Source organism: Eutrigla gurnardus (genome assembly GCF_963514095.1).
Source record: "Eutrigla gurnardus genome assembly, chromosome: 9".
NCBI lineage: Eukaryota > Metazoa > Chordata > Actinopteri > Perciformes > Triglidae > Eutrigla > Eutrigla gurnardus.
Window position 1 is genome coordinate 1806922 of NC_139923.1, and position 15750 is coordinate 1822671.

The 15750-nt window shown below is 42.3% G+C and overlaps 1 protein-coding gene across 1 annotated transcript in view; it reads right to left on the bottom strand.

The window, feature by feature from the left end:
- grm8b (glutamate receptor, metabotropic 8b) overlaps nt 1-15750 on the bottom strand; it is a 289477-nt gene that overhangs the window by 66890 nt on the left and 206837 nt on the right. The window contains exon 6 of the mRNA XM_084018186.1: nt 14618-14818. Coding sequence (XP_083874312.1) covers nt 14618-14818 — 201 coding nt within the window. The remainder of the gene's footprint in view (nt 1-14617; nt 14819-15750) is intronic.

The window sequence follows — 15750 nt, forward strand, 5'->3', positions numbered from 1 at the left end:
GTTGAACCCCGTTCCCCTGCACCGTGGGCGGCGTTGCTAACCATTACACCACAGTGTCGCTCTGCAAGGTTGAAAATAAAGACTTATTACCTTTAGATCAATAGACTGTTTCATTCAGTTATACACATTAGATCGGGCCGTAATTGTCTGCCACGCCAACTATCGCTACTTTGCTGCAGTTATGTTGCTCCACTTTCTAAGGATGAGCTCGTTTTCTACATAAACACTCAGTAATATCTAATAACGCTCTCCCAGCTGCCATGGTGAATCGTAGTATCGGAGCTCCATTGATGATGGCTCTATAGAGTCGGCAGTTTAGATACTCAGAGTTGACTGAACTAATTCAAAACCGCTGTTCTGAAACCGAAGACTCAGAGTTGCCCATCTCAGAGTTGGTCAACTCAGAGTTCAGGGTTTATTATTTATGCTTTATGTTTTTCATATGGCATTGAGATCATAGGATTTTATCGATGCTGAACAATCAGCTTGGGGATGACTGCTGGTTTACAGATAGAATTCTTGAGCCACAATTAAATTGAATAGAGTGATTAAAAGGCAATATTGTGAATTTAGAACAAAAGCAAATGAGCGGGAGTCCCCATTCCCCAAATGTTGGACTAGTCTTTAATCTCCAGGTTCACACAGAGCAGGAACAAACAGCTGAGCTGTTCCACTTCCTCTCCCTGCTGTGTTCAGCAGTTTATAAAAAGCTGCATATGTGAAGTGAAGTCCTAGTGGGAGATGAGCTCCTCACATAATCATCGCGCCACTCACCTACAATATCTGCTCCCCTCCCCCACACCCCCATCTCTGATCTGACTGTAAAGGTTTGTCTTCCAGCAGCTCCACAGGGTCAGTCAGGATGCACCCCACATAAAAATGCCAACAACAGGCTTTTATCGCCTCTTAGTTAGCATCCACTGTCCAAATGAATCAGAGGGAATCTCCCTGAGTCCTCGCCGCCCTTCGCTCTGCAGGACGTGTTCAAATGTTACGCTACAATAGGATGGCTTAAGCACAGCGAGCACTAACATTAGCGCAGGCGTCTGGATTGGCCTCCCAACGCTCCTCTAAAAATAAGCACACGGGCGAGGAGAACACGGGTGAGTTGGCGATTAGCCCCCAGGCCGTCGTCGCCACAGAGTCCTCGCTTCGTCCCGGATTCGCTGCATTTCATACATGGAATTATGGGTTACCCCGCTGCCCGGCGTTCAGAGAAGTGAAGCATAAAAAAAACAGAGAAGCCGCTCGAGTTTGATTTATGTCAACGTTTGATGTATGTGAAAGTTCAACTGAGCATGCTGTTCACAGATTCATGCAGGAGAAAGCCCCAAAAGCAATGTGACATGAGTGTGTGTGTGTGTGTGTGTGTGTGTGTGTGTATGTGGAGGCCTTAATAAGCTCAATCAGGAGAAAACCACATGAGCCACATGCTGCTGAGCCAGGATTCTGCTGTACGTGTGCTGCTGTCGAATCTGCAACACAGAGCTTTACCGAGGAGATGTTCTCTGAGGCTGCGATTAAAACCCCTTCTTCAGTTCAGCACTGAGTCCATGAAATTCAAAAATGAAGCACATCTTTGGCTCCCAGAGTTTCAGCACTGAGCGCTTGGTCCTGCATTATTACCACCACTGAGGTGCCCTTGAGCAAGGCCCTCAACCCTCAACTGCTCCAGTGGAGCCGCTCATTGACTAATGCAACCAACTGTGGTTGTATTTGACTGATTCAAAGTGAAAATACGAGTGTGAACAAGGACATGCTGAGTAAGCAAGAGAAAGTTCCTTGGTTAAATAGTGGGAAAAGAAAAAGTAAATGTACTACATCTGCTTCAACACCTCTTCTGACCAAGTTTCCAAAACATACTACGAATGATGTGGCAGAATGAGAAGGTTTTTTTTCAAAAGTTTTGGTCATTTTCTCAGCTAGAATTGTTGATTTTTGTGATTTCTACAGTGTGATATTATGAAAAAAATACTAATAAGTCTTTAAATAAATCTAAGTTGACACAAAGTGACAATAACACTTAACTACAAAGAGACGAAGATATGTTATATGACTACAAAGAGATACAAAACTGCAAATATTACTGCAAAATGAGAGAAAAAAACTACAGTGATACAAAATGACCAAAAAGAAATGCAAAATGACTAAACTACAAAAGAGACAAAACATCCAGAGACAAAAAATATAGCCACAATAAGACAAAGGCTTAACAACTTTAACATCTGCCTGTCTTACTTACTCGTCCACACTTTCCAAAACAATCTTTTTTCCCCGGATTTCCTTGCCGTCGTTTCAAGAAAATCTGCATCCAAACAAACTCATTGTAAACGACTAACGCTGTAGTACATATTCTTGGCACTGATTCTACTACATAAATACACCAAAAACGGAAAAGAAGAGACGTAGCATGCACTTAAAGCTTGTGCGCTGTATACAAACAGACAGTAGAAGAAGAAACCGAACCCTTTCCAGCACAGCGTAGTGGCACAGGAGCAGAATATGTTGCCATAGTAACCCAAATAAGCTGAATATCTTCTGCAGCACAATCACAATGATGTAGACTGCCATTGTTGTTATGAGACGTGGTGGGATAAGAAGTCAAAGTCTAGAGGGTTGAGGGGCGGGCTGATGACATCGTATGCGTATTTGCCATAGACACGAACATGAAAAGCAAGGGCGGCGTTTTTGACTTTTTCACCCTGGCACCTGGTTTAAAAAAAAGTGCGTTTACAGGCACCATGAACTCTGAATCCTTGTGGACAGTCGGCCCAAACATGCAAGACTTCGGTCTTTACACACAAAAATAGTTTGACACACAGGCTTTTGCATGCCTGGGATCATTGTCTCATAATCTGCCCATGATTGGAGGTGGAGCAGGTGTATGGAATTTTGCATAAAGAGCCCAGAGAGAGAGAGCCAAGAAAACATGTCGGTTACCCTATTAATGTGTGAAGCAGGTTAGAACTCGTCATTGGGAAGAACTGAAACATTTCACTCATTAACATGCCCACCTGCAGCCCCCCTAAAGGTTAATGTTACTATATTTGCAACATTTATTATAAATCATGTACTGTATTTACAGTTGTCCCCTATCATTTCTGGGAAGCCATAGATTTACATTCAGTTTTTCCAAGAAACAACAAAACTTTGAACAGTCTGTATTAGTTCTGTCGAAGTGATTGATTACACAACACGTTATGTATCTGATAGTGGAATGACAATAACAGTGAGAAGAGACGTTTGTAAAAATGTCCTGTACGTCACACATTCACACATAAAGTGACAAGAACAGGAACACACACATGAATCCCTCCCCCGGGCTTTAATGTGAATGATGAGAGACTAACCATCCCGTCTGTGACACATCTCCTGTTTCTGCTCCTGTTTGCTCTAATTCACCAACGAGCAAACTAACTGTTTAATGTTTAATAACCGACGACGTTCAGCCCCTCAAAACCGACTTTAACTGTGCACAGATTTACTGTTTCAGCTCTGTGGGTGAAACTCACCACTAATTCAATGTTTAATGTCTCTCCTCCTCCTGCAGAAATAACATCCAGCAGCTCCCCATATCCATCAGGCCCGGCGGCACAGAGCGAGGAATCCCTGGGAGCTCAACACATCAGCCACAAAATCTGCTCAATCTCCTCCTCTCCGTTTTGTTTGTGCCCTGTGTCTCTTGACGCCGAGCAGGTAGATAGGAAAATTATTCAAATTGAATCTGCTGTCTGTAGGTAGAAATCTGGGAGGAGGAGGGGAGTGGAGAAGGAGAGGATCTTCTATGTCTGAAGCAGTGACGTTGGGGGGCTGGAGGGGCTACCCTAATAGTTCCCAAGCCCCCCCCTAATGTTTGTATTTATTAATTTATTTTTTTAGTCTTTGTTTTCAGAATAATGTCAAGCTGATGACAGGGTATACACACAGTTTTAGGATTATAGCATCATCGTCTGTAGAAAGAATTTAAGAAGCTTTTCTGTAAAACCGATTTGTGTTTTTGTTTTTGATGTATCCTCATTTTGCTGGAATAAATACAGAATCAATCCATACAAAATACAGTTATTTGGGTAAAGTTCATATTGATGTTGTCAGATTTCACTGTGACCTTTAAAACCAGTCTTGGTTTATTCTACTGTATACTTTGTGACAGAAACATTATTGAGCAGAATCCCACTGTGATTGAACCAATCTACCAATCTACAGGACAGTAACTGGTATAATTAAAGTGCATTCTTTAGACCTGCAGCTTATCTAATGGAGAGAGGAATTAGATACGCTATCACTTTAAGACACATATACATAATCAGGTTCTAAGCATGCAGCTTTAATGTGTCTAAACGTTAACATGACAGTAACTGTTGTTCAACACAAGAGAATGGAAGAGACCATGTGTGTTGCTTTTAACTTTTTACTAGCTGGACCTCTTCACTGGTTGTAGTTCTAATACAGTACTAAAAAGATGCAAGCGCAAAGATTTTGTATGCTTCTGCTTGGGGCTAAGCACCCCCCCCCCCCCCTGTTTTTAATCCTAGTGACGTCCCTGGTCTGATTATTATTTGTAGGAGGACCACTTTTGAGTGGATGCTACTGGAGAGAATAGGATTTAGATAACTGACACTGTTAAGATGCGTTCAGATGCTCAGTGACAAGGTGCAGTCTGGTCATCGGCATCGCAGCCCAGGGCTTTATTGGAAGGACGGCCAGAATTAGAGACAGGCCTTTATTTCTATTTGAGCAAAACAGACTACCAGTAGAATGAATAAAAACAAGATTTTGTGTCTTTTTGAACCTATAAAATACTAGGTGCTCCAAGCTGCCATATTACCGTAAACAACGTTTACCGCTTGCCAGTATTGCATGCTTGGTGGGCTGCCACTAGGAGGATAATTGACAGGCGCTCTCCTTCATACAATCACGTGCACACTTCATGGCTGCACCTGATTGGACGAACGCTTTCACAGCTGTCCTGTCTGCTCCCGGATTTCAAACCGAGAAACATGGCGGCTCGTTTGGAAACTTTCTCTTATTTTACGACAATAGTTAACAAGAAAACATTTTATGCGAGAAATAAGCTATGCAGTTGCTGAATCTGTCTTTATTTTAGATTGACAACAGTCAGTTTAAAAGATTTTCGAGAGCTTGCAGGAGGCGGCGGCCCCCCTGTCTCCCGACACTCGCCGCGACGTGAAGGCATTGCAGGGCTTCTTACATACCGTAAATCCTCTAATATAGACAATGGGAAGCATGGAAATAACGCTGCCTGTGGACACGTACCTTCAGCCAAAATATCCACGACGCAAAGGCAATGCACGGCTGACAATGAATGGGAAGCGTGGAAATAACGCTGCCTGTGGACACTGGAGGGGGGTTTAGCTCAGGAGGTAGAGCGGGTCGGCTGGTAACCTCAAGATTGCCGATTGCCGGTTCGATCCCCGGCTCCTCCTAGCTGAGTGCCTGGTGTCCCTGAGCAAGATACCTCACCCTAATTGCTCCTGACGAGCTGGCTGTTGCCCTGCGTGGTTGACTCCGCCGTCGGTGTGTGAATGAGTGCGTGAATGGGTAAATGTCAGTCATTTCCTGTAAAGTGCTTTGGACAAAAGCGCTATATAAATGAGGCCATTTACCATTTTACACTTGCCCTGGCCTCCATTAGAGACCGGCCGTTATTTACCTCCGCCGACAGCGAGACCGGCCGGTAATAGAATACAGGCCAGTATTAGAGGATTTATGGTAATTCGATATAGTTGTGGATCACATTTACTCGACTTCACAAATTTATAACAAGTCTGCAGAAGGTCAGGAAGGAGGTCTGCGTGGTGGACGGGTCTGAAAACAAGGCTTTTACCAAGAGTCTGACGTGAGTGTCCTGTGTGAGCAAAGTCGTTTTTGTAGTAGTTTTTGTTTCATTTCAATTTCATAGTCAATTTATGACAAACCATGATGATGTTTTATTAAACCTAACCCTAAAAGTGAAAGTTTAGTGAGAATGATTACTTATACATGTATATATAGTGGACTATAAGTATCCCACAATGCTTTGCGTGGAAAGGAGACAGCTGAGGTGGTTCGGGCATCTGGTAAGGATGCCCCCTGGGCGCCTCCCTAGGGAGGTGTTTCAGGTGCGACCAGCTGGGAGGAGGCCACAAGGGCAGACCCAGGACTAGGTGGAGAGACTATATCTCCACACTGGCCTGGGAATGCTTCGGGATCCCCCAGTCAGAGTTGGCCAATTTGGCCCGGAAAAGGGAAGTTTGGGGTCCCCTGCTAAAGCTATTGCCTCTACGACTCGACACCAGATAAGCGGTGCTTATATAACCCACCTCGACAATGGCAGCATATACTTAACTTTCACAATAAAAGCCCTGGACATATACGTGACATTATTATTTATCATGGATGCTCTTTAAGCTGGCATGTTGTAGTGTCTGAAAGTGTTGAAAGCTCATCCCCTGAAGTACATTTACTCAAGTATTTAAGTATAAATTCAGATACTTTACTTGAGTATTTATGTAATATACTTACACTCAACTACATCTCAGAGTATATTGTACTTTTCACTCCACTACATTTCTCTGACAGCTTTAGTTACCTTTCAGATTAGTTGTACCTTTTTGAGTAAAAACCATGTATCTCCAGATGTGTTGATGTTGAATGTGATAAAACCTTTATAGAAACCAACTTCTTAAGCTAAATGAACAACGCTTGGGTCAGCTGGAAAATGCATCATCACAAAGCTGGAAATAAGGCTTTTTTTATTTTTTAAAGGTACATGGTTCTCACAGGACAGATGACGATCTTATAGAATATGATGCATCATAAAATCCAGGAACATTATTCCAGAAACATCATATATATATATATATATATACACTCAACAAAAATATAAACGCAACACTTTTGTTTTTGCTCCCATTTTTCATGAGATGGACTTAAAGATCTAAAATTCATTCCAGATACACAATATTACCATTTCTCTCAAACATTGTTCACAAATCTGTCTAAATGTGTGATAGTGAGCACTTCTGCTTTGCTGAGATAATCCATCCCACCTCACAGGTGTGCCACATCAAGATGCTGATCTGACATCATGATTAGTGCACAGGTGTGCCTTAGACTGTCCACAATAAAAGGCCACCCTGAAATGTGCATTTTTTTGCTTTATTGGGGGTCTGGGGACTCAGAACCAGTCAGTATCTGGTGTGACCACCATTTGCCTCATGCAGTGCAACACATCTTCTTTGCATAGAGTTTATCAGATTGTCAATTGTGGCCTGTGGAATGTTGGTCCACTCCTCTTCAATGGCTGTGCGAAGTTGCTGGATATTAGTGGGAACTGGTACACGCTGTCGTATACGCCGGTCAAGCACATCCCAAACATGCTCAATGGGTGACATGTCCGGTGAGTATGCTGGCCATGCAAGAACATTTTCAGCTTCCAAGAATTGTGTACAGATCCTTGCAACATGGGGCCGTGCATTATCTTGCTGAAACATGAGGTGATGTTCATGGATGTATGGCACAACAATGGGCCTCAGGATCTCATCACGGTATCTCTGTGCATTCAAAATGCCATCAATAAAATGCACCTGTGTTCTTCGTCCATAACAGATGCCTGCCCATACCATAACCCCACCACCACCATGGGCCACTCGATCCACAACATTGACATCAGCAAAGCGCTCACCCACACAACGCCACACACGCTGTCTGCCATCTGCCCTGAACAATGTAAACCAAGATTCATCCGTGAAGAGAACACCTCTCCAACGTGCCAGACGCCATCGAATGTGAGCATTTGCCCACTCAAGTCGGTTACGGCGACGAGCTGGAGTCAGGTCAAGACCCCGATGAGGACGACGAGCATGCAGTTGAGCTTCCCTGAGACGGTTTCTGACAGTTTGTGCAGAAATTGTTTGGTTATGCAAACCAATTGTTTCAGCAGCTGTCTGGGTGGCTGGTCTCAGACGATCTTGGAGGTGAACCTGCTGGATGTGGAGGTCCTGGGCTGGTGTGGTTACACGTGGTCTGCGGTTGTGAGGCCGGTTGGATGTACTGCCATATTCTCTGAAACGCCTTTGGAGACGGCTTATGGTGGAGAAATGAACATTCAATGCACGAGCAACAGATCTGGTTGACATTCCTGCTGTCAGCATGCCAATTGCACGCTCCCTCAATGCTTGTGGCATCTGTGGCATTTTGCTGTGAGACAAAACTGCACATTTCAGAGTGGCCTTTTATTGTATAGGTGGGATGGATTATCTCAACAAAGCAGAAGTGCTCACTATCACACATTTAGACTGATTTGTGAACAATGTTTGAGAGAAATGGTAATATTGTGTATCTGGAATGAATTTTAGATCTTTAAGTCCATCTCATGAAAAATGGGAGCAAAAACAAAAGTGTTGCGTTTATATTTTTGTTGAGTGTATATATATATACATTTATATATATATATACATCTATATATATATATATATATATATATATATATATAATGAAAATTAAACACCGATAGGAAACATTTTTATGCACAATAGTTTAGTTTACTTTTAGTACTTTAAATATATTTGGAACATTTACTTGCTACTTTTACTTCGCAAAATAAACTATAGTAAGATATACTGTAAGACAACTTTATGAAGCGATAAAACTATATATAAACAGAGAATTTTAAAAATATAAAGGCATAAGGAGTAATACTTTGTGTGTAATGCTAAAATAGAACAGCAATAAGAGTAACATTAATTTGATAAAATAAGTGAACTAAAGTAGAAAAAAGTAAATTGCAAAAACATGAGATTAAAAACAAGGGTAAAATATAAAGTGTATAAAAGGTAATGCTTACACCAGCACATAATACAGAAATTATAAAAACTAAACAAATGTAATAACAAGTCATAACTTATAAATAATAAAAGTCAACTAAAATAGAAAAACAACAGTGGCACTGATATTGAAAAAGCAAACAAAAAGTCATGTTGTGCATGATATTATAGAAGAAGCATCATCATAGCTTTCCTTTGAGAGTAGCTCTGCAGTAAAGAAACAGCAGCGTCACTCTTCTACAGGGCCAGCTCTTACCCACAATCCACCAGGTACATTCGTGGTCATAGATAAGTGCAGACACACAGGGCGCTTCAGAGCAACAAAGCCAAAGGCCTGCAGCTGACATGCCCTTTTCATGCTGAAGGGTCCATCAGGCCAGGAGCCACTGTCCCCATCAGGACACACTATGACCCACAGCCACCATAATGAACCTACATGTATCGACCAATCACATTACTGTAGACGGGCAGATTACCATCATCATCACAAAGCAGACTCTCAGGTTAATATGATAAGACAAGGCGGTTACCACTCATTCCTCTTATTCTGCTGCGGGCAACAGACAACATCATCCGCTTATAGCAGAACACACCCAAGTTGCTGACCAAACTTCTGGTGCTCGAGTGGCATGGTGGGTAATGTAGCAAGCAGGCAAGCCTGATTTATACAGCACATTTCATTCCAGCTGGAAGAACAATGTGCATCGCAGTGTGTGAACAACCACAACTGATAGTGTTAAGACATAAGAAATTACACATGAAAACAGACACAAACATTATGTATTACAAACATAAAGGAGTAGGACTAATAATTAAAATAATCAAGAACAAGACTTTTTCAAGATCATTAGGTTTTGACAAATAAGAAGAATGCCTTTCTGATTCTAGCGTCAATAGACAAATAACTAATGTGATTGACACAACATGAGGTTCTTATTATTTTTTAACGTGCGATAATTTCGGACAAAAAAAGGACTCAGTGTGTAAAGGCCTTGAGGTTACATGTCCTGGATGTAAGCTGGGCCTGATCCGTGAGCAGCACGGTATATAAGTACGGGCGTCTTGAATCGGATGCGTACTGGTACTCAGTGAAGGGATGGGAGGAGTGGTGAAGTGTGAGAGAATGTAAATGGTCCTCATTTATATAGCGCTTTCATCCAAAGCGCTTTACAGGAATGAATAACATTCACCCATTCACGCACACATTCACACACCAACGGCGGAGTCAACCACGCAGGGCGACAGCCAGCTCGTCAGGAGCAATTAGGGTCTTGCTTAGGGACACCAGGCACTCAGCTAGGAGGAGCCGGGGATCGAACTGGCAGTCTTGCAGTTGCCAGCCAACAAGCTCTACCTCCTGAGATAACCCCCCCGCAATGTATCACTTGTTAGAGAAAATGAGCCAAACAAAGTTGTCACTCATCTGATGACAGCTTTTCTACAGTGTGATAAGGTTGTGTGGATGTAGTATTAAGTTGTTACATTTTTATTGTGATATTCCTACTCCACTGCTAGTCTTTCTGTAAAACTTCACCTCGTGAGTTCACGACTCGCTGCATGTAGGTTTAGTTTCTACGGAGGGGTCCTGCTGCATTGGTTGCAGGGTCAACGGTACACATAAAAATGATGCCACTCAGACCATTCTACTACAAGGATTTGAATAGGAATGTTGTTTTATTTCTATGTGTGTTAACCTTCATGTTCGAGTTTCAAGAGGAGACGAGTTACCATTGAGAAATCAAGGTTTCTTCTTTTGACTGGCGTTATTCTAAGAGCTGAATTCTAGTAAAGTGTGGATCGCTGGAGCATAGACCGGACTGGACCATTGTGTGAACCGGCACTTTGTGCTTCGTGAAACATATAAACACACTCTCGAGAAGAGGAAAAACTCCCTGCCATCCAGAGACATCTTCCCGTGAATCCTCTCATCTCTACTGAGTGGTATTTATGAAACTGTGAAAAGTGTACTTATGGTCATTGATTGAACTGACAAGTTAAAATAAAGTGTTCACACCATGTTTTTGGTCAAGGTGAATATTTTCTATAGTTTGTTTGCAACAGTGGAGCATACACTGATAAAAATATATGTTCAAATAATCTCATATTCTTCACAAGGTGAGGTTCTTTGAAGTGAAAGTATGGTGATTTAATCCTGAGAATTCATCTTGAAGTTAAAACAATACTTTCTTTGGTTATTGAAGTTCTGAAAAGATATTTGTGAATGCCAAAGTCGAGTCATTATTTTCTTTGTTGTTTTGGGTAAAAGTGGAATGTGCCGCTTAATTAAAGGGCATGTGCATTTCATGTACAGAAGTGTTCATGTGATCAATATGATCAACAGAGTTAGTGTTGCTGGTTGAGAAGCCTGATGGCCTGGCGGTAAAAACTGTTTGTGGGAAAGAAATCTCTGAAAATAACTTTTCTTACTTCCATAGATCTCATGTGTTTTGTGGTTTAACTTACCTTGGAGTAGGGGCGTCTCACTCATGCTGTTAGATTTTGGAGAGGGAGGGTTTATGCATACATTATAGGTGTGTCAGAGTTAAATCCTGAAGCCCACCTCACCACATCTTATGGTGTTTTCTGTCCACTGTACTGAGCAAGATAGGCACAAACATACCTACAGTCGTGGGTACTGAGGCTAATTGTATTGGGGACGGGGACTCGGATCACTCGGATCGTCCAAGGTAAGGGAGCACTACATTTACCCCTACAAGACGGTTGCATAATCCCCCCGCTACACTTCCATTGGTGCTTATTTCCCTTCTCTTAGTGTCTCTTGTCATTTTGTGAGGGAATCAAGCGGTTATTATGTGATTATCTTATGTAATTAAATGGTCGCTGGGAGGATTAACACTTACTTTGAAAAAATAAAAAGTCAGATTCAGCTTGAGTGAAGAAGAAAGTGAAAACTGTGGAACGTGTGATTTTTTCTTTTCTTTACCACTTTCAATGAGAGAAATTGTCCTCGCAGAGTCATGAAAAGAAAGACGGCCATTCACAAGCCAGAGGGGTTTAAATGAGCTTCATCAAAGCTGTTGTGAAACCCACGGACGGCCTTGATTCAACCTGAGAGAGAAGGTTCATCTCACATGAACACTGGCAGGAAGGGAAGAAAACCAAGTAATCATAAAATATCCTTTTTATGTATATTTCAAGGGGCGTAACCCGAGTAACTTTATTTATACAGCACTTTTAAAAACAAGAGGAATTGACCCAAAGTGTTTTATAGGCGGATGGGATGATCTGTCTTAATACAAGTATACAATGAAGAAAGGAAATAAAATAATGAATTAGGTGTAGAAGGGACATTGTCATTCAAATGCTACTCAAGGCGCTTTAGCCTACATTCAGTCACTTTCACCCGTTCACACACTCCGATGGCACAGCATCGGGGGCAATTGGGGTGTTCAGTATCTTTCCCAAGGATTCCGATTGGAGGACGACTCGCTCTACCTCTGAGCCACAGCCACCTGCAAAATCAAGGTAGCAGGATGTTGATGCGGGCCACTTAAGTAAACCAGCTTATGCCTAGTAATGGACTCACTGAGGTGCCGTTTGCCATAACGACTAGCAGTGAAGTAGCGATATCACCAAGTGCAGAGAACCAGAGAAACAATGGTGGTTGATCATGTGACCACTAATGAAAGTGCTTGTACTGCCAATGAGGGGAAACCACGGACCTCCTTTCAGTGTGGAGCATTTGAAGGCATCACGCAGATGAGAGACAGTGGACACTATTGGTGAGGGAGATGAGTCCCATAGGCTCGCCTGCAGTTCCAGCTACCGCCACAGAGGCCGCTAAAAGCAACACATCTCAAATCTTACCGACTGACACTTTAACGCTTCATCCACACACTCACATCACACTGTAGGAAAGCACATTGCTATCCTTAGATGACTGATGACTTTGGCTCATTTTCTGTAACGTGCAAGATTAGAGTAGGCAAATTAGCAAACTGGCTAGCTGGCAGACTAGTATACTGGCTAGTTAGCTAGATTGCCAATTATTTAACGCTACACTGGTTACAAAAAATGAGGAACAGCAGCAACCCTGGGACTAACAATTCCTTTGCCTCAATCACTTATTAGTTATGTGAAAGCAGACAGATCATCAGATTCTAGCAGCTCCCACTGAGCTGACAATAATGAATATGAAAAAAAACCAATAGGAAATAAAAACCATATTTGGTCTTCAATAATGAGCGGGACGATTCCCTGATGATGGCGTCAGCATTCACACTTCCTGCTGACAAAGGCCTTCGCCTGCCGGGAGGTCGGCCGCCATGATGAGCAAGAAGATGAAGATGATAGCGAGGCGGAGCAATGAAGGAAAGACATAACAGAATGCTTAATGTGAAAAGATGTGTGATGAAGTTCGGGATGTTTAATAATGTATTCATCATCTTCTTTTTCTTCCTGAATCATCTCGTCTTTTTGCACATCTTCCTACTAAATTTGCACATCTTTTCCCCAATTGTTTTGCAACAGGAACCTCATGACTCCAGTCAATCACCTGCCTCCTCATTCCTGATGAAGATTTGCTTGGATCTTGGAATCTCAATCATGGCTCACATGTGCGTGGGAATGTGGAGGAATTCAAAGACAAATATTTGTCAGAAAAGTGTGGAGAAGCTGAGAACTTGTCTGTACTTTAACAGAAAACGACAGGGTTGTTGACTGTAGAGGCAGTGATTATTCAAATTCACAGCCAACCAAATGTCTCCATCACAAGTCATGTAGACTTCATATTAGGGCTGCACCTTCAACTCTTATATGCCAGTTTAGGTGATGCACCATATATTTATGTGTTGGGAGGGTGGAAGCTCTTTTATATATATTTATGTATAACTTATTTACTTATAATGTTATTTATCCAGGGACAGGTCATGGGAAGCAGTGTTTGGTATTTCAAAAAGTGTTTATCACACTCGACACTTGAGGCTGTCAGTACAAACCCAGTCTGATCTACTGGCCAGCTCCATATATAGTTTGGTGGTACATGCCTTTTTGTATCTCTATAGATAATAATATATACCTGTCCTAGAATCAGAGGTGTATTAAGATCATTTACTGAATTAAAGTAAAGTACACTACACTGTAAAAATACTCCATTACAAGTACTGTAAAAGTCCTGCGTTGAAGATGTTACTTGAAGCTACTAGGATAGGCTACTGAGGATCCTTATTTAATTTGGGCTGTCCCTGTGGACAAATGCGCTAGTGTTCCCGAGCACCAGAGACCTTTAAGAAAACCTCTCATTTATGCAGCAGTCCTGGTTCTGGTTCTACCGTGCCTCCCTTCCAGACAGCTGGCCCAGGCTCAGCAGTGTGGTGGAGTGGGGACCAGCGGAACAGCAAGGCCAAACTCTACTGGCAGGTCATTGTGCCAAAAAAATCCAAAACCTTTTCAAACTGAGTACATTTTCTTAGTTTGAAACTGTTGCAAAATAATTACAACCTCCCATTGTGTCAATCACGTTTGCACAAAAACGGACTCAGTGTGCATAGGCTTTTGCAGTGTGTTTTCATGCCATGTTCAGTTCATTGTAACACTACGGTCATCTTGAACATCTTCTGAGGAGCTGAGGATCTCCACCTACGGCTTACCTACAGAGCAGACTTGACCTTCTCATGAGTGTAAAGAGGTGCTGATGTAGACAAAGCGTTTAAGACAGAGGACGAATACAGGTATATTATTTTGAATATTAAAGCATGCACACACTTTTGAGTAGAAACCCAAAATACACAACACATGTGAGCTACTGATGATGCTGACAAAGCAGCTCCTACCATTGAAGCCGACGGCGCGGATGTGGGCCAGGAGTTCCTTGCCGTCTATGTTAGCCATGCGTGGGCAGAGGCCTGGGAATCCGGCACAGAGGTCGCGATGCATGTGGTGCAGAGCGTGGGCCATGGCGTACACAGCGTCCATCACAAACTGAACCTTCCCCTCCTGCTCGTAGGTGGAGTCACGGCCCACTTTCTCCAACCCTGGAACAGAGACAGAGCGGTGTCGGCTGATCAGTCACCAAAAAATAATGAAACACCTCACCGTCACGAGATACGATCAAAACCTCCAGAACAACCATGTGTGTTTTGTGCTGGTTCCAGTTTCCAGTAGAAAAACAGCCGTTTAGGAGCTTTTTTCCCCACCATGATAGAGATGTGTGATGGTCATGTCATGTTTGTGATTTCTGTTCCAAGGAATTTAAAACGGTTGGCTTGCTCTTCTTCAGCTCCACTGATGTACACAGGGGTGTGTCCCTTTCTGAAAGCATTTGGTTTGGTTTGTAGCCTGCACGTGAAGTTGTGATGTGCTCAAAAACACTAATGTTAATGACTTTTCTGGGTGATGCATTCAGGATTCAGCTACTCAATGTTTCAAGAACCATGTCATCATTTTTAGAGAGGGATCTGTTCCTATGTTGTGATTAAATCAAATTACATTTTTATATTATGTTGAGATGCTTTTCCCCCCCCCTCTTGGCAAATTCCTCGAGTTTCCATATGATATGCTTCTGTTAGATTAATCCACTGGGATTTCATGACAGGAGTTGAAATTAAAGTGATCGATAGACTCATTAATCATTTTTAGGCTCTGCCACTAATGAGGCACAATTCTGACAGAAAATAGCACGCGTTGAGATGTTGCAGCAGAAGGAACAGCAAGGGTTGGTAAACTTTTCTCCGTGTCTCTCCTGTACTTTTTCAAACCAAAGGTCTGGCAGTTTGTCCTTGCTGCCAGGCAAGATTATGGGAATATGAAATGAGACACGTTTCTTATAACTAACCTATTAACATAAAAAAAATACATTTAAGTTCACCTCATTAGCATTGATTAAATAACAGAGAGACATCTTCAGCGTTTATGTGCACAAAACTATGCAGTCTTAGGGTTCTGAGAGCTCTGCGATCACGACAGC